This window comes from Nicotiana sylvestris, chromosome 10 (assembly GCF_000393655.2).
Source record: "Nicotiana sylvestris chromosome 10, ASM39365v2, whole genome shotgun sequence".
Lineage (NCBI taxonomy): Eukaryota > Viridiplantae > Streptophyta > Magnoliopsida > Solanales > Solanaceae > Nicotiana > Nicotiana sylvestris.
The window spans coordinates 54,323,660-54,344,058 of NC_091066.1; the positions used below are offsets into that span (position 1 = coordinate 54,323,660).

Consider the following 20,399-nt stretch of genomic DNA (forward strand, 5'->3'; position numbering starts at 1 on the left):
AATTAAGTCTAAGGTATGTAGGACCATACATAATCATTCAGACGATTGGTCAGGTGGCATACAAGCTCGAGCTTCCACCCGAAATGTCATTAGTACACCCGGTCTTTCATGTGTCCATGTTGAGGAAGGTAGTGGGAGATCCGTCCACTATTATGCCAGTTGAAACTATTCAGGTAAATGAAGAACTGTCATACGAAGAAGTTCCAGTTGCCTTTCTTGATAAACAGGTTCGGAAATTGAGAAATAAGGCAATTGCATCAGTGAAAGTATTATGGCGGAACCAGCAAGTTGAGGAAGCCACTTGGGAAGCTGAGGATGAAATGAAAAGGAAGTATCCACATTTGTTTAAATAGTCATGTAATATCTTTTATGCATTTAGCTGCTATGAAATCTTATCTTTAGACTTGATAAATGTAAAATTGTCCCTTTTTTGGTAAAATGTTGCCTATATAGCCATGGTTGATGATTGTACAAGTTATGTTGCGTTTATGAAATATGGTTATGCTGTTAGGATATGTTATGGGGCTCTCTGACAGGTGGATAAAACCTAGATACAAAGAAAACTCTGGCAAAATTTTCGGAAATATAGGGAGTTAGCTAAATTTGGGGGATTGGCAACATGTTTCAAGTTATAAAGAATAGAAGATTGCACTAAGACTGTTAATACATGAATTAATCCTCATTCGAGGACGAATGATCTTAAGTGGGGGAGGATGTAAGGGCCCATTAATTTCCTACTCAAAACCCTGAATCACGTGGTGCTAAGTTAGGATCATGTGTTAGAGATGCATAAAATTCTTCGCGGCTTTTTGGACTGATATGTGATATAAAAAGTCAAGATTTTGTATGTTCGGACCTTTTTGGACTGATCTATGATATAAAAATGAAAGCTTAAACAAGGTATGTATGGCTAAAACTCCGTCTCTTAGAAATTGCGCTTCCATGGTGCCTGTGTAAATGTTGTAAGTTCGAAACGTGATTGATGCAGTACTTGTTATGATAAGTGAATTATTGTTGTGAAAATGTATGTGGTAGGTATTCTCTGTAGATGGAGGATGTGTGGAGAACATGATCTATGTGCTAAATGACTAAATGTCATGACAAGGTTACTTTGGACTAATATGCCAAACTTGATGAATTCCTCTCTATGCTTATGATTTAAATTGCCTTTGTATGCGCCTATGATCTTAAGTGGCAAAGTAAATGTTGAAAATGGGAGCAATATGAAACGTGAATTATGGAACGTGGAAAATTGTGGCCCCAAGTGCCGGTAAACTAATACATATGTAACCAAAGATTGGAGTGAGATGAATAATGGAAAATGGTAATGTCTCGGGGAGGCGGCTTAGCCGATTGGGCCGTGATCGGACGCCATGATATATACACATGATGGTAATGTATTGATGATTGAAATTGGAAAGTGTGATTGAAATAATGGTAACATCTCTGGGAGACGGCTTAGCCGATCGGGCCGTGATCAGACTCCGCTCAAAGAAGCGGTGGCAAAGTGGATAATGATGCAACAGTGTGGGTTGCTCCAATCTAAAATTTCAAAAATTATGTGAAAATCATGTGAACCTCCTTATATTATTGATGTGGTGCTTGTTTGAAACTTTTTTGTCTTTATGATTTCCTCTTTACTCTTGTATAAAAGTTCTTTCTATCTAGATGGTGTTTAGTTATACATACTAGTGCTATTCGAAGGAACTAACGTCCCCTTTGCTGGGGGCGCTACATCTTTAAATGGATGTAGGTGTTTCTATAGCAGGCAGTGTTGGTCGCAGCTAGTGCCGCATCATACATTCAGCTGACTTGGTGATCCCCACATTGTTTTGGTGTCCTATTTCATATGTTCATCATGTACTTTGTATTTGAGGTATAGCCAGAGTATTGTTACCGGCATTTCCATATTACATTACTCTTCAGTTGTGTTTAGAGGCTCCATATATAGGTTGTAGGTAGTGTCGGGTATTGGAATTAAAGTAGAAATATTGACGTTTGGCAAAGATTTGTAAAACTTGTAATATTTTGATAATTACTATTTATGTTACTAATGGAAATGAAACGGAAGTTGTTCATGAAATAATTACTAAGTGTGATTAATGGAGTCCAATCCCTATTTATTCATGAATCAGTTTAGGTAGAATGGAACCTAACAGGCTTGCTCAGTCGGGTTTACTCGGTTGAGCGCCGGTCGTGCTCCTCGGTTTTGGGGTGTGACAAGGATAGTATCAAATGGGTTTATGCTAAGTTATGAGTACGAGTCTGAAGTGTAACGGATTTATCTTAGGGCAGATATTTGAACGGTCACAGAGTAAAGGCGGGTAATTGATGGGGGTCGATTATGTTTGAAATAATGGTAAGGCACAAATGGAAACCGGAGTGAAGGTTGCTACTGTTTGAAGAACGGTTACTTCCTGAATTACCTGCAAAACTTAAAACACAATGCATGCGATTATATAGAGCATTGCGAGAATTTAAACATGATGCAAGTTCCCTTTGGACCATGAAAGGTTGTCTTTGGATAGTGAAGACAACGTCCTTAGACCACAATGTCCGGGGCCATGAATCATGAGATAAGAGATTCGCAGGCCATGAAATTACATTCTCAGGCCATGAGAATGGTGCCTCTGAACCACGACGCCTTAGAATAATGGTGCACAGTATTGAGAGATCCTCGGGCCATGACATGGTGTCTTCAGGCTTTGAGGATGATGCCTTCGGACTATGACTCCTTTGGACAAGTTGGCTATACATCAGGCCATGAAGTGCGGAGACATGATACCAAGGGTAATAACAAGCCATCGCTTAGCCATGGGCAGAGTTTGGGCAGAGCTTAGCCCTGAGAGAAGAATATAATGCAAATTGAAAGTGGAGCAACACTTATGCAGAAGGAGACAATGCTTAGACTCACTAGAAGGCAATGCTTAGCCTTATGCAAATATGGAGGCAGGGCTTAGCCACATGCGAGCTTTGAGACAAGGCTTAGTCTCATACAAAAAGAAGGCAATGCTTAGCCTTATGCAAATATGGAGGCAGGGCTTAGCCTCATAAAAGGTTTGAGACAAGGTTTAGTCCCACGCAAGGAGAAGGCAATTCTTAGCCTTATGCAAATATGGAGGCAGGGCTTAGCCTCATGCAAGGTTTGAGACAAGGCTTAGTCTCATGCAAAGAGAAGGCAATGCTTAGCCTTATGCCAATGTGGAGGCAGGGCTTAGCCTCATGCATTGTTTGAGACAAGGCTTAGTCTCATGCAAAGAGAAGACAATACTTAGCCTTATAGAAATGTGGAGGCATGGCTTAGCCTCATGCAAGGTTTGAGACAAGTCTTAGTCTCATGCAAAGAGAAGGAAATGCTTAGCCTTATGCAAATATGGAGGCATGGCTTAGCCTCATGCAAGATTTGAGACATGTCTTAGTCTCATGCATAGAGAAGGCAATGATTAGACTTATGAAAATGCGGAGGCAGGGCTTAGCCTCATGCAAGATTTGAGACAGGGCTTAGTCTCATGCAAAGAGAAGGCAACCCTTAGCCTTATGCAAATGCTGAGGCATGGCTTAGCCTCATGCAAGATTTTAGACAGGGCTTAGCCTCATGAAAAGAAAAGGCAGTGCTTAGCCTTATAAAAATGCGGAGGCAAGGCTTAGCCTCATGTAAGATTTGAGACAGGGCTTAGTCTCATGCAAAGAGAAGGCAATGCTTAGCCTTATGTAAATGCGGAGGCAGGGCTTAGCCTCATGCAAAATTTGATACAAGACTTAGTCTCGTGAAAAGAAAAGGCAATGATTAGCCTTATGTAGTGATCAAGTAGCAGATAAGAGTAGAATATTTCTTAGATGGAGATATATTTGCGTCTAGTGGCCTGATTAAGAGTGATTTTTATAGGTGTATGTTTGCGAAAACTCCTGTTATGTTCACTTTGCCTACATTAGAAGAAACATCATGAGTTTGTAAGGGGAGGGTGGTTTGTGCCTTTGTCTGCTTGCTTTGCTTTGCTTTGCTCTGGTGACCCTGTTCAAGTCATCATGGGTAACACCTGGTGGCCATAGAAATAAAGTTTTCGAAAATATGCACTTATTGATGGAATAGAGTTATTTTAGAAAATATAGTGGTGTATAATATTAAGTAAATTAGATGAACTAATGACTGTAACACTTTTTAGAGACATTGCAGCTTCCTTGCGATAGAATTTTGAGGATCCTCAAAATTCTGCCCCAGTTTGATCTTTTGGTCATTTTCTTTTGGTCATTTTGCATGCAGCAAAGTTTGTTGGATCTGCTCCGGAATTTTGAGAATCTTTCTCAAAATTTTGCCCCAGTTACTTAACTAATTTCTGACTTTTTGGTGTGTGATGGCGTAAGCTGGACTTTCTCCAAAATTTTGAGGGTCCTCCTCAAAATTCTGAGGGAAAATGAAAATATTATTATGATATGACCTAACCCACAAGGCTGACTACGTATCCCCACTTAAACGAGAATCAGGTCAAGCATAGTTTAGTTACACCATATGTAGGAATGTAAATAATTTAAATATAGTATCTCTTAACTGCGTCTGAATTAATTGGTTTTGGCCAAACTTTTCCATCCATTTCTGCAAGTACGAGTGCTCCTCCTGTTAGCACCCGATGAACCATGTAAGGGCCTTTCCAGTTGGGAGAGAATTTCCCTTTTGCTTCCTCTTGATACGGGAAGATCTTCCTCAACACCAACTGTCCCGGTGTGAATTGTCTTGGTTAGACCCTTTTGTTAAAAGCTATGGACACTCTATTCTTATAAAGCTGACCGTGACATACTGTGTTCTTTCTTTTTTCGTCTATGAGGGCTAGTTGCTCATAGCAACTCCTTATCCATTCCGCATCGCTGAGTTAGGCTTCTTGTATGATCCTTAAAGAAGGAATTTATACTTCAGTTGGAATGATAGCTTCGGTACCATAAACAAGTAAATAGGGAGTTGCCATAGTTGATGTGCGGACCGTAGTATGGTACCCCAATAGGGAAAAGGGTAACTTCTCGTGCCATTGTTTGTGATTTTCTACCATCTTCCTCAGTATTTTCTTGATGTTCTTATTGGCAGCTTCTACAACTTTATTCATTTGAGGTCTATAAGTTGTAGAGTTCTTGTGCTTGATTTTGAAGGTTTCACAGATGGCTTTCATCAAATCACCATTGTGATTAGCGGCATTTTCAGTGATAATGTACTCGAGAACCCCGAATCGGCAAACGATACGATACTTGACAAAGTCTGCGACAATTTTCTTGGTTATAGCTTTGTAAGATGCGACATCTACCCATTTTGTAAAAGAGTCAATAGCAACTAAAATGAACCAGTGCCCGTTAGAAGAGGTAGGCTCGATTGGACCGATGACATCCATTCCCCAAGCAGCAAAAGGCCAAGGTGCACTTGTTGCATTGAGTTCATTTGGTGGTACCATTATCATGTCTGCATGTACCTAGCATTGGTGGCATTTCTGGACATACCGAATGCACTCCGTTTCCATGGTCATCAAAAAGTATCCAACTCTAAGTATCTTCTTGGCTAGAACAAAATCGTTCATATGTGGTCTGCAACTTCCAGCATGCATATCCTTAAGCAATCTAAAACCCTCCTTTGCGTCAACACACCTTATATAGTCCTAGATCAGGAGTTCTTCTATACAGGGTCCCTCTGCTTTGGAAGAAGTGATTGGACATCCTCTGAAGTGTGCGTTTCTGAGTATGGTTTGCTTGTTCTTGATATTTTTCTTTCGCCAAATATTCTTTGATGTCATGGAACCAAGGCTTTCCATCTGTTTCTTCTCCGACATGAGCACAGTAAGCTGGTTGATTATGGATCTTCACTGGATAAGGATCAATGAAATTCTTATCTGGATGTTGTATCATTGATGACAAGGTGGCCAGTGCGTCAGCAAACTTATTTTGAATTCTGGGTACATGTTTGAATTCTATCTTTGTGAATCTTTTCGTCAATTCCTGCACATGATACAAGTATGGTAGTATCTTGGTGTTCTTCGTAGCCTATTCTCCATATACCTGATGCACCAGAAGATACGAAACACCAATTACCAACAGTTGTTGTATATTCATATCGATGGTCAGATTGAGCCTCATGATGCAAGCCTCGTATTCTGCCATATTGTTGGTGCATGGTAACCTAAGCTTCACAGATACAGGGTAATGTTGACCTATCTCTGATACCAAAAATGCTCTGATGCCCACTCCTTTGAAGTTTGCTGCTCCATCGAAAAACATTCTCCAACCATCGTAGGCTTCAACAATGTCCTCTCCTACTAATGACCTTTCTTCATCAGGAAAATACATTTTTAGTGGTTTGTATTCTCCTTCCACAGGGTTTTCAGCAAGATGGTCTACCAATGCTTGTCCTTTGATTGCCTTCTAAGTTACATAGATGATATCAAACTCACTTAGCAGTATTTGCCATTTAGCTAACTTCCCGTTACACATGGTCTTTTTTTTTGGCAATCCACTAGGCAAGTGCCTAGGGTCAGTTTTTTATTTATAACAGAAAAGAAAAATACATCAATTAGGAATAGTACAAATAAGGGGGACAATAACACCGGTATTGTTACCCATATAACACAAACCAGGCTAACCTTACTGTACTAATCCTCTTAATGCTTGTCAAAAAACAAACTGAGAGTTAGGTGGTCTAATTGTATGAAAGAAATAAAATTTGACGCGTACATAGAACCTATTATCAATATCTAGTAAGTTCAACATTGATATCACATATGATCTAAAATAATAATTGAAAGTAAGAACTAGTCCTAGGTAATAAAACCTAAAACAGGTCCAGATATGCATCTTCAGTTGATTGCACCCAACAGCCACTGTCCAGAGCTTATGACGTTCAAGACCCTCGTGCCTTCGATCATTGTTTATACCTTGCATTTTGTTCATTATTGAACTGATTTCTGGTAATATCCTTACATGTGCTTCATCCTGCTTTGTCCTTCTACCTTGTTGCATTGATATGTCAGCCCATTGTGGTCGATAATTACTCGAATGTTGCAGATAACCTTGCCACATGACCCGCTCCATTGTATAAATTTGGACCTCTTTTTTATGATAGTACCACATGTTCCCAGTTGGCCTCCTTGTATAGTCTGTTAACTGTATTGTTGTAGTTGAAATCTGCTTCAGGGGGAAGTTCCACAACACATCCCAATTACTCATAAATCCTTTCCAAAACCTTTCTCTCGTGCCCAAAGCTGCCCGTATGAGTGTGTTGTTTTTGACTTTCTTTTCTTGTATTGTCTCACTCCTGCAGACTGTTGTATAACAGTCAATCACACAACATACATCTTCCTGCATTTTCAAATGATTCATCCTCATGATACTAAATTTGGCCATAAATTTGCTGATTTTCCAGTTTTGCGATGTAACCCTATTCAAACCTCTCATGCTTGTGCTTGTTTCTTTTCCTTCCTCACGGGATTGAGCACTTAGTGCTAATACCACCCAATGAGGTCGTATTAGGATACAAGGCATGAGTATATTAACATTTCCTGCAAAAAAGAAACATGGTTAGTGCAAACATCAGTCAGTACCCTCTCTTGTTTACAGATTCGATGATATTGGCTTTTGGTGTTTCCCAACTCCCTCTTAACTCCCCATTCCTTATTCTTTGCTTCCATCTTCCCCTTCCTTTCTTTGTCAAACTCATAACTGCTCCAAACCTCCCTCAAAGCTATCTCGAATCCACCATAGTTTGTTGCATTTAGAGATACTGTTGCATTAGCATTCCTGCATTATGCATGTTCATTATAGCTGCCCACACAAATAGTAGACATTTTTGTTCTATTATTTCCAGATATCATTTGTGGAGAGAGATATTTGCATTTAAAAGCATTCTTGAAAGTCTCAAAAAATTGGGTCGTGTATGTTGTATTGTGTCCCACACACATGTCTTCTACTGATATGCTCAAACTTTTCCCCATTCTTTTGACCAAATAAATTTCTCCAGTGCTCTCATCTAAAATCCCAATGGTCCATATATTACTGTGTGCCATGGCCCCTGTAAATGACATGCACGCTTGTTTATTTAGAGGCATTATTTCCTCCTCCCAAAGTGGTCCAATGTTGTTAGTTTCCCTACGAAGAAAAGGCGTGCGTTAGAGCAATCCAAAGCTTTTAACCAAAAGTAACGCAAAAGTTCCTCTGGCCAACTAAACTTTATCAGACATTTGACTATATTTTGTCCAGTTGTCTTGGATATCACGCGATGGCTATGTGAAGCTGTATATGAGACTGAGACATTCCATAGAGATTCCCAGTATTTGTTTCTAAATCTCGCCATCTCCAATTGAAACATGCTTTGTCCTCGGGCCTCATGAAAGTAGAAATTATTCAGCCCATTTTTAGAGCCAAAAAAGCGTTTTCTTTCATCCATTGATTCATGTGTTCTCCCCCATGTGAACCAGCCTTGCATACTTAAGAAGCACACTGTCTCATATTTCTAGTTGGTGTGATGTCCAGCCCATCTTTTAAGAATTATGTTCCCAAGCTTTATTCTTGAACTTGTCAAAAGTTCATACAAAGTATCAAAATTTGTGTCGACATCCATGTGCAGTTGAACATCGATCAGTATTACCACTTCATAACTTCTTGTGTTTTATTGCACGTTAAGTTGAGTTAGTTCTCCAAAATCTTTGGCTGCCTGTAACTTGATTTTTCTCCTTGATATGCCAGTGTTACCTTTTAGTGTCCTTCCAATTGATTTAATGCATAGCATTGATACTACCATCTGTATTTCTTTCATTAAGGTAAGACATTATCATATACATCTTTTCAGTTTGAGAACTAATCCCAGCCTTTTCGGAAGTACTGCTAGCAGAAGAAGAGATATTGGCTTCAAGAAACACCAGAACTCCTTCTCTGTCTGTCAGTACTAGTATATTTTGTGATCTGATTTTGGTAATAACACTGATACCCTTTGTTGCATCCTTTAGCTCCTTGAAACCTTCACTCTGATATACGGGCATTGTGATTTATCTTCATTTACTATCTTCCTACTTTGATTGTCCAGATCTCTAAAAAGATACGCTTCAATAGGACCAAAATCCAATGCATAGTTTACTAGGTGATCTGCCAGCTTGTTCCCTTCTCTGAAAATATGTGATATTCTTAGGTTGCATATCTCCTTCAATCACCTTATTTCATCCACTTGTTCCACAATGTTCAATGGAGGTTTCCATATGCCATCTATTATATTTTTCTGTAACAACGAGTCAGTTTGTAGCCATATGTTAGAGTAATTCAATGACCTGCATATTCTCAATGCCTCCACCATTGCTTCAGCTTCCGCTTCATTGTTTGAGCCCTCATTAATTTACCTACCTGTTGCATACTGAACATCACCATATTCATCTATCAAGCACACCCCAATCGAGCTTCTTCCCGGATTGCCTCTAGATGCACCATCAGTATTAGCTTTGATCCATCCTTCCAATGGAAACTCCCAAAACACTTTCTCAAATTTCAGCTTAGGAGTATAATTCTCGAGCACCAATAACATGTCCTACCATTTATGAGGAACATGCAGTCCTAGTTTTCTCAGTTTTATGAGTGATTGTAATGTGTTGGACACCTGATAAATAACCCGACTAATAGATACAACTTTACCATGTTTTAAGCTATTTCTCCTTTTCCATAATTCCCAACAGATACACGAAGGTAGGGCTTGTAGTATTGGTTTAATTCTTGGCAATACAGTTGTTGTCCAGCACTTTGTTATTGCCTGATACAAACTTAGACCCTCAGTTGCTATTCCTGCCCTGTCTAGGAAAAATTTCCACACTGTCCTTGCTGCGTTTGCTGTATAGAATAGGTGTGTTAGTGTTTCTTCATTTGGTTCTGCACAACACCAACACTTAGATTCCATTGAATAGCCTAATCTGCGCATGAAGTCATCAAGAGGCAGCTTTGCTCTCCATATTTTCCACATAAAGAAAGCAATTTTAAAAGGCATACCTTTAACCCAAATCAAACAATATGCTCTTCTAGGATCCTCCCTCCTCCTTAAATAATCCCATGCTGACACAGTGAAATTACCCTTTGTTTCTAGCATCCAAAAAAGGAACATCTCAATCATTAGATATAACTGGAGGCTTAACTCTTTCAATTATATATGTTACAAACTCCTCTGGTAAGACCTCCAATAGCCTTTGCACATTCCATCGACCATCCTAACCAAATCACTAACATTGTGTATGTTATCATCAATCGCAAAATCTGCAGGAAGAAGAGAGTATAAAGCACCCAGCCCTGTCCAATTGTCATACCAGAATAATGATGAGCCCATTCTAGGTTGCCAGAAAATTTGATGTTCAATTAATTCTCTTCATTCAATCATTTTTCTCCAGACATGAGAACTTCCCTTATAGGGCACTACCACAGAATTCATTTTTTTACAATATTTCTGGCTCATAAAGGAACTCCAAAAGGCTTGGTTTAGTCCTGAAAAACCACCAAAGCTTGCAGAAAAGTGCCTTAGCTATGTCATGTAGAGATCTAAATCCAATGCCTCCTTCTTTATATGGCATACACAGATTGGTCCAAGAAGCCCAATGCCTAATAGTACCACCCACAGAACTACTCCAAAAGAATAGTGCAAACATCTTATGGAGCTTGTTAATAACATAGTTAGGAGGATTGACAGCGGATAACAAGTGAATGGGCATGCTCTGTAAGACATTAGTTATTAAGACTGCTCTACCCCCAATGGATAGAAGTTTACCTTTCCAGGCTTGCAATTTGTCAAGGACTTTGGTCAGAAATCCTTGATAGTGTTCCATCTTCCTCCTAGCATAGAAAATTGGGCATCCTAGATAGGTGAAGGGGAAGTCCTGCCTACCAATTCCAGTAGTCCTCTCCACTTTCCTCACTACTTCTTGATCTACCAAGTGATGAATAAATACAGTAGATTTACCTTTATTAACCCGCTGGCCTGATGCATTTTCATATACTTGTAGGATCTCCATGATGAGTCGAAGAGAAGTTGCATCAGAAGAACTGAAGATTATGGTGTCATCTGCGTATGCAAGATGATTGATTTTTGGGCTCCATTTAGGCATTCCAAAGCCACAAAAGTACAGGTTTGTATGCAGCGAATTCAATCCCCTTGACAAAGCTTTAGCAGCCAGAATAAAGAGTGTCGTAGACAATGGATCCCTTGCTTTACTCCCCTCGATGATTTGAAAAAACCATGTGGCTATCCATTTATTAGAACTGAATACCAATTATTTCCAACAAAATCAAATACCAATCCAATAAACCTTTCAGAGAATCCCATTTTCCTCAGCACTTTAGTAAGAAATAACCATGACAACCTATCATATGCTTTCGTCATATCGAGTTTGATCACAACATTAGGACCAACTTTAGTTCTGAGCCTCATATCTGTGACTATCTCCTAAGTTAACAAAATATTTTCCACTATGCTTCTATCCTTCACAAACCCTGCTTGCTTCTCTGATATTAAGCCTGGTAATATACCTACCATTCTGTCATGAACTACTCTTGAAAAGATTTTGTTGACAAAATTGCTAAGACTTATCGGGCGTAAGTCTGAAAAGGTACTGACTTCTTTCTTTTTTGGTAACAGGACTAAATTTGTGTGGGTTACACTTTTGAGAAGTTGTTGTCCACAGAAGAAGGATAATACCATCTGCACAATGTCTTCACCTATAATCTCCTAGCAAGATTGGTAGAAAATTCCAGTAAAACCATTTGGCCCTCCTGCTGAATCTCCATTCAACCCAAAAACTGCATGCTTGATTTCCTCTCGAGTGGGGTTGCTATTTAACTTCTCATTTTGTTCCATAGTTACCATGGATGGGATATGATCAATTATGTGAAAAGTTGTTGGAATTGTATCTTCCCTGAATTGCTCCTGGTAGAATTTTACTGCTTCTGCTGCAATCTGATCTTCCTCTTCCACCTAATTTCCAAGGCTGTCTTGAATTCTGGTGAGTTTTAATCTTTTCCTTCTTCCATTAACTTGCGCATGAAAAAATCTTGTGTTTCAATCACCATCCTTAAACCAAGCCATTCCGGCCTTTTATCTCCAAAATTGTTCTTCCAATGCCAAATATTTTATCATTTCAGCTTGAACCTTATGCAACCTTTGTCAGTTCATTTGAGTAGGAGAAAGCTCAAATTGTCTTTCATGAACTAGGACCACTTCTTCTAGGCTAGCAATTTTCTGAAAAATGTCTCCATAGGTAGCTTTACTACAAGTAGACAAGGCTTTCTTAAGCTTCTTTAATTTATGATTAAAGGTCACAAAAGGATTAGCAGCAAAGTCAGCCTTCCAATTTTCCTTTACCAAATCTTTAAATGATGCATGTTGTACCCAAAAGTTAAGAAATCTGAATGATTTCTTGATAGTGAGAGACTCAGTATCACATTTTAATAGCATAGGACAATGGTCAGATCCAATTTTAGACAATTGTGACACCTCCACCCCTGGAAAGTCTATTGAAATTATATGTTACCAAGACATCTATCCAGCCGCTTGAAAATACAGTCTTCCTCTGATCTACCATTCCACCATGTGTAAATGCTCCCTTTGAAGCCCAAATCAGTCAAATTGCATGTATTGATGCAATGCCTAAAATTATCAACCTCATTTAATGATACAGGTAACCCACCAAATTTCTCCTCCTCATCCCAACTTACATTAAAATCACCTCTCACAAGCCATGGTATTGTCATGCCAGAAGCCATTGCATAGAGTGAATCCCACAATTCTATTCTTTCAATAACATCACATTTTGCATATACCAATGTGAGAGTGAGCTCGGCATGTGTTTCTGTATGGAATAATCTCAGTGTAATCTACTGTGTCGTGTTATACAAAATATCCACATTAAAAGCTTCATCAATGAAAGCCCAAATTTTTTTGAGACATTCACTACTGCTTGGGCCAAGCCTATCCATCTTCTGTAGTTTTCCATCTTGTTAGACTGTTGCATAGGTTCAAGAATCCCTATAAATTCAAAATGATGTTGTCTATGCATTGTGATCAATCTTTCAAATGCCTGCATTGTATTAACAGACCTCACATTCCATATAATTGCCTTCATCATTGATCTTTGGATTTAGAAAGCGTTCTTCTAGTTTTTATACCTCCTGCTGGGACTGTGAAGGTTTCTTTTGCTTGTTTTTTCTTTACTTTAGCTGCAGATTTCACCCGCTCAATGTGCCTAGGTGATAAATCACCTTGCTTAGCCACATTGAGGAAGTTTTGTGTTGTTGACTCCTTATCCAAATCCTTATTTGTCTGATCAATTGGTAAGTCAATTTTCTTTGTATTTTCAGAACAAATTATATCTGTACTTCTCTTCAAATTTTTCAACTTTTTATTTGCAGAGCTATTTACATGTTGTAGCTGGCCAGAGTTCAATGTAACAGTATCCTTTTCTACATTCTGCACAGCAACCTTCGCAGTTGTTTCTTGCTTACCTGGATCCTTAGCAGTGTTTTTTGTTTTAGCAGTACTATCTTCTGCACTCTTTTGTTTTGATTTATTCTTCTTAGACTTGTTGATACCTGCTATTGTTCCACCAGGGTCCTCATCATTACACAATCCTGCTTTATCATGGATTAATTCTGCATTTGGAGAAAACTGCATTTCAGCATTTTGTGACTATTTGTTTTTTTGCATTTACACTTTGATCCTCTTCGTTGTTTGTTTCCCCTCCTGTTTCCTTGTCGTTTGCCATTCCATCTGGAATTTCTCCCTCTGCTGCATCTTTCTCAGGTTGGTTTGACCACAATTTATTTCCATTCCACTTTATTTTATCAATGCTTTTAAAAAGTTCAAAATCAGTATCTTCCACTTGGTCATTGTCACTGGTTATCTCCTCTTCCTGCCTTGTTATTACATCAGTTGTATTTACTTTGTCTGCATTTTGAGCCAACTCTACATCTACCTTTGTGTCTTTTGCTAGGATCTCTTGACAAGAGGTGTTTACACCTACCACATTATTAGGATAATTTTTCTGTACCCCAGCGGGTGTCAATTCCCCATTGCTAACATCTTTTGTTCTAAATACTGCAGGATTAAATGACTGGGCTGTATGATTTATTCCTTTTCAACCTCAAGTAGCATTACAGCTGTTAACAGCGATTGAAGCCACAGTCTCATTATTGTTTGGATTAACATCATGAGCATCTGGGTTCAAATTTCCAGTTGAAGCATTATCCTTAGGTACAAGATCGTTTTGACAAGGTGTCTGCTCCACTACATCTAATTGATTAAATTCGTTAACAGCACCTTCTTCATCCTCCAACAGAGAAAATTTGTTTGTTGTTTGTACCTGTTGTGTTGCTTCATTATTGACCGGAATAATTTCCTTCCCAGTAGTGTCATTTACTTCATTATTCTCACTTTGTTTACCCTTGTTCTGTCCTCTGTTATTTCTAACTTCCTTCCATTGATGCTTGACATTACCTACGACTTTTCCACTAGTAAGAATCATCATTGGGGCTTTGTGTATTTCATTTTCATTTTGACTTTGAACCACAACTTCTTTAGCATACTTTTGTTTGTCTTTTTTGCTTTCCATTAATTCCGGGTTAATTCTCCAACATTCAAACATGTTGCAATACTTTGGTAGGTACTCATACCTAACAGTAACCCATTCAGTTCTAATAGTTCCTGACATTTCATTGAGGATTTCCATTCGCACCATCGTAGGAAGATTATCTAGGAGATTAAGTAAACCTTAACTTTTGCACAACTTGGCCTTGTCTTATTAATCGTGGCCAAATCTAGGTGAAGTGGCTTTCCTACAGCATAAGCCAAAGAAAAAAGGCATTCTTTAACAAAGTAGGTTGGTAACAAATTTGGAAACGAAATCCACGCCATTACCTTAAGTGTTTCCTCTCCTACTTTGAATTTAGCATCATATATCAAGGTTCTCAGTTGGTATTCCTGCCCATATTTGTCTTTAACATAATACACACCCTTCGACGAAAATTCAACAAAGTCATGCCATAACGACAATCGTATTAACACATGTCTGTCACAAAGGTAGCCTATCTTACAGTCTCCTTTAATTCCACATTGTTGCGGCACAATTCGTCTTAATTCAACAATTTTTGGCCACCCATATGAGAATTTACAAACTAATGCATGCTGTAAGCCTTCGATCATGTTCATTCGATCAACTTCTGCTTCAGTAAAAGAAACCATTGGTTGTCCTTGTAATATGACTACTTGACACTGTGGTATAGGATCAATAGTAGACTGTTTTGTCGTTGATCCTTGCCCTGCTGCATTGATCACAGCTGGTTTCAGGATATTCGAAAAATCTACGGGCTTGTGTATTGATGTAATGTTGTTGGGGATGGTGGAGGTTGCTTGGGGTGGCTGACCAGCCATTGTTGCTAGCTGGTCGCCGGCCAGCTTGGCCATGAACGACCAAGAAGAAGCTGCTCTCAATGCTGTATTTCTGAAGGTTGCTCAAATGCAAGTGAACGAAACAGATCTTCCACACTCCTACAAATATGTATTTCAACCACAATCCATATAGAGATCACATCGACAATACAATAAGTCAGTAGCGCTGAATATTATTGTCAAAGAACTGACAGTAGCAAAAAAGAATTGTCTGCTACAATAACTTGTGGAAAAGAAATTAAGATCTATAAAAATTAGCTATAGATGTGATGTTGAAACCAATTGGATGTTATTCGTAAAGAAAATATGTATCTTTTGACACCAAGTTTGGTTAATTCCACCACCGGCCGCCGGAGTTATGACCGGAAAATTATGACGAAATTACTATTCCTTCTCTTCCTTCTGTTTGAAAATCTCCCTAGGCTGCCGGTTAAGACTTACCTTCATGTTAGAAAATGATGGACTTTTGAAAGATGTACTTTAGAGGGTCCATCTTGGATATGAGGTATGTGGTATAGGCATAGAAGTAATGCCTTAATTTTTGAGCTGTCCATGTCAAAGCGCAGCAAGTGCATTCTAGTAGATAGTATCGTACTTCATAAAACGAGAACTTCTTACTCAAGTAGTATATGGATTGCTCCTTTCTTTTTGTCTCATTATGTTGTCCAAAAACACATCAGAAAGCTTCATCTAATATGGACAGATAGAGTAGCAAAGGTCTCCCAGGTTCTGGCGGGACTAAGACCAGCGGCATAGACAGGTATTCTTTGATTTTGTCAAAAGCCTTCTAAAAATCCTTGGTCCAACTAGTTTCAGCATCTTTCTTCATCATTTTGAAGATGGGTTCACATATTACCGTGGACTGTGCTATGAAGGGACTGATGTAGTTGAGGCATCATAGGAAAGTCATCACATCATTTTTTCTCTTTGGTAGTGGTAAATCTTGGATAGCCTTGACTTTGGATGGGTCCAACTCGATTCCTCGGCGGATGACGATAAATCCCAATAGCTTTCCTGCGGGAACCCCGAATTCACATTTTGCGGGGTTCATTTTTAGATTATACCTCCTTAGCCTGTCAGAAGAACTTTCTCAAGTCTGCTATGTGAACTGCAGCCTTCTTGGATTTGATGATAGTATCGTCAACATACACTTCTATTTCCTTGTGTATCATATCATGGAAGATGGTTGCCATGGATCTCATGTAAGTAGCCCCAACATTCTTTAGATCGAATGGCATTATCTTGTAGTAGTCTACTCCCCACGGTTTAATGAAAGCTTTTTTCTCCATGACTTCCTCATCCATCCAGATCTAGTGATAACCCACAAAGTAATCAACGAAGGATTGGTGTTCATGCTTGGTACAATTATCGATTAGAATTTGTATATTTGTTAGTGGGAAATCGTCCTTGGGACTTGCTCTATTTAAATCCTCATAGTCAACACACACTCTGAATTTCCCATCTTTCTTCGGAATAGGTACAATATTGGCTAACCAAGTTAGCACTCAACTACCCTGAGGACTTTGGCTTTGATTTGTTTAGTGACTTTTTCCTTGATTTTCAAGCTCATATATGTTCTGAACTTTCTGAGTTTCTGCTTCACCGGTGGACACATTGGATTGGTAGGCAACTTATGAGCCACTATGGATGTACTCATACCGGTCATGTCATCATATGTCCATGCAACAATATCCTTATATTCCTTCAGGAAATGAATGTACTCTTCCTTCTCTAATGGTGATAAGTGAATGCTTATGCGCGTCTGCTTGACGTTTTTCGCGTCTACCAATTTGATTACCTTGATTTCGTCCATGTTGGACTTAGGATTGTTCTCAAAGTTCTCAACCTCTCTGACAATTTCCTCAGATATTTCATCCTCTTCTTCTGAGTCACTAGCCTTATGCTGCATTATCTCATTACATGTCACAGTCATCGGTTCATCAGGAAAAGTATTAATAGCACTGTAGAAATAAAATGTGAAAGATAATGATGAACAATAAATAGCAATGGATTGATTGAATTTTGAAAATATCCAAAACAAGTACGGCTCTATGACTCGAGTAATTATTTTGAAATAAAATGCGTCTTTAAAATAAAATTACTGAAAATATCTTAAGTGCTTAGCATGGCTATAAAAACAAATCGGGTTAATTGCCAAGCTACCCAGGAACTCGGAGAGCCCGGGATGGTGTGTCGGTCCAATTCCTGAGAACAACGCTCTTCTACACAATTTGAATGGTGAGGTCTTGTTCTCCTCCTCCTCAATTATCACATTACAATCCATATTATCATCTTCCAGGAACAAGTTTCTCAACCCAGCCAAAGCTTTTTCCTCTACAAATCCCCATATCGTATCGGGCTAGTGAAAAGTCTGACTTAGGTGTGGTATCAGCTGCTCGAGAGGGTAATAAATACCACGCCATAGGGGCGACCAATCATCATACTCTTGCCAGGTGTATCGATATCCCAACGCAAAAGTTGTGCCGTGTCGTTTTAACTGTATCGGTTTGGTAATTCCCTGGAGATCTTTCCCAAGCCCTTTGCCGGGTTCATACCCAGACCATGCCAATATGTTTTCTATTTTGTTACTCCATCACTTATTCTTCTCAATTGCGTTGACATGTTCAATGTGGTGATAAGTTTTCCACCCAGCGTTCTTCTATTATCGATAATCGGGATAGTTTGACTGGTGTAAATGGGGTTATTTCCATCTCCATGAATGATTGCTTCCTGATTGATCCATTCTAACTTTACGGCCTGGTGTAGCGTTTAAGCCAGGGCCCCAGCGGCATGTATCCATGGTCGAAGCAATAGAATATTGTAGGTAGTTGATATGTCTAGTACTTGGAACTCGACATCAAATAAAGTTGGTCTCATCTGCAAATAAAGGATAATCTCCCCAATCGTGGCCCGTTGAGACCCATCAAATGCTTTCACATTCATACTTCCTGCGTGTATCTCATGGAAATATTTTCCCAACCTTTTTAGGGTAGACAATGAACAAATATTGAGGCTTGAACCCCCATCTATTAGGACCCTGGTAATGATTTTGTCTTCAAACTATACCGTGATATACGGTGCCCTATTGTGACTGAACCATTCAGGCGGTAGTTCATCCTCGTGAAATGTGATCTTGTGACTCTTCAGTACTTACCCTACCATGTTGGCCATCTCTCTACTAGTGATAATGTTGGGCACATAAGCTTCGTTCAACACTTTCATAAGTGCATTCTTATGCGCCTCTAAATTTTGCAATAATGATAGGATGGATATTTGGGTGGGTATCTTGTTTAAATGATCGACGACAAAATATTCCCTCACCTCTACTTTCCTCCAATGATCATCCGGTCCAGTTTTAATGACAGATTGATTGGTAGCATCCTTCTTGCTTGATCCTCCCAAATTTTTGGGCGTATAGATCCTTCCAGTTCTGGTCATTTCTTGTGCGGTACCAGATTCTTCCATCTTTGCTTTTCCCTTTTTCCTAGCTTCGTCAATGTAATCTCAAGGTATGGCATTGGACATGAAAGGAGCATGGTTTCTACTATCACTATGAAAGGTGTGGCCACTTCTACCTCAAATGGAACAGATGCGGTTACCTCAACCTTAACTAGCGGTTGTACGTGGACCACAATAGGATTGAGAGTGACTGCGGGCTTTTTAGGATCGCTGCCCTCTTTGATTAGTCCAATTGATCCTTCGGGATCCCATTCTTCATTCATTTCTATCACATGTACCCTATAACCCCTATGATCTGGAAGAGGAATGTTCCGGACTTTGGGTGCAACTTCTTTGCCTGTATGACCTTGGTATCAATCAATATATGAATCTTTCCTTTCAATGTTCGGCACTCCTCAATGGTGTGCCCTTTCATAGAGGAATGATATGCACAAGTTTTGTTCGGGTTGACCCATTGAGATGAATTCTCCATTGCCACAACGGGAATAGGGGTGACATAACTAACAGCCTTTAATCTTTTGTACAGCTGGTCGATGGGTTCAACAATGGCAGTGCATTGTTTGGGTGGTTTGCAATCGAAGTTAGGTCGGGGTTTTTGATAATTTGGACGGGTTGGAGGTGAATGATAGTAGGCTGGCTGGGTGTTCTAATTGTGATAGGAGGTGGCAGGTTGGGAATATTTTGGAGGTGAAGGTTGGTATGTAGGCAGAGGTGTTTGGTATGTGAGTGGGTATTTTGGACCTTGGGCCACCATTACTGCCCCTACTTCTTTCTTCTTTGATATGCCACCTGATTGTAATGCTTTGTTCGTGGGTTATAGTGCCTCAAAATTTATCACCATCCTACTCTAAATGCCTTCTTCAATCCTTTCTCTGAGTTTGATAATGTAGGAGAACTTATGATTTTCAATAACCATTAGCCTTTCATAATACTATGGATCCTGTGCCCGGACAAAGAACTTGTTCATCTATTCCTCGTCTAATACTGGTCTATCCTTGGCTGATTCTGACCTCCATCGAGTATCATACTCGCGAGAAGTCACAGTTGGCTTTTTTGTTAGGTGTTGGATATAGAAGACATCTGGTACATTCTCCGTATTAAACCTGAATCAGTCCATAAAGTCTGATGCCATGCTTACCCAATTTGCCCAATTCTTAGGATTCTTGCTTATGTACTAGGACAGGACATCTCTGGTGAGACTTCTCATAAAAATCTTCATTTGAATCCTTTCATATTTTTTGACCCCCACGTGCTTATCACAGTAAGTTCTCAAATGAACCTTGGGATCACCTGTTCCATTAAACATTTCGAACTTGGGAGATTCGTATCCCTTTAGCAGTTCCACATTTGGTTATGCATAAATCCTCATAGTTCAGACCTTCTATCCATTTACCTCTTTCAACACCCTGAACTCGACTTATCAACTTCTTGAGTTCCTCGGCCATGTTATTGATGAGAAGGTCCTTCTCAGCGGACTCTAGTGTATAGGAGATTGGTTGAGTGGAGTGAGCTA

At 39.3% G+C, this 20,399-nt stretch overlaps 1 protein-coding gene across 1 annotated transcript; it reads right to left on the reverse strand.

The window, feature by feature from the left end:
• Window positions 1-11,713: 11,713 nt before the first annotated feature.
• On the reverse strand, window positions 11,714-12,747 carry LOC138879343 (uncharacterized). The gene is made up of 3 exons (XM_070158953.1): window positions 12,546-12,747; window positions 12,200-12,486; window positions 11,714-11,959 (listed from the first exon to the last, which is right to left on the reverse strand). Exons 1-3 carry the CDS (start codon window positions 12,745-12,747, stop codon window positions 11,714-11,716), a joined length of 735 nt encoding a protein of 244 aa, XP_070015054.1.
• Between the last annotated feature and the right edge of the window lie 7,652 nt (window positions 12,748-20,399).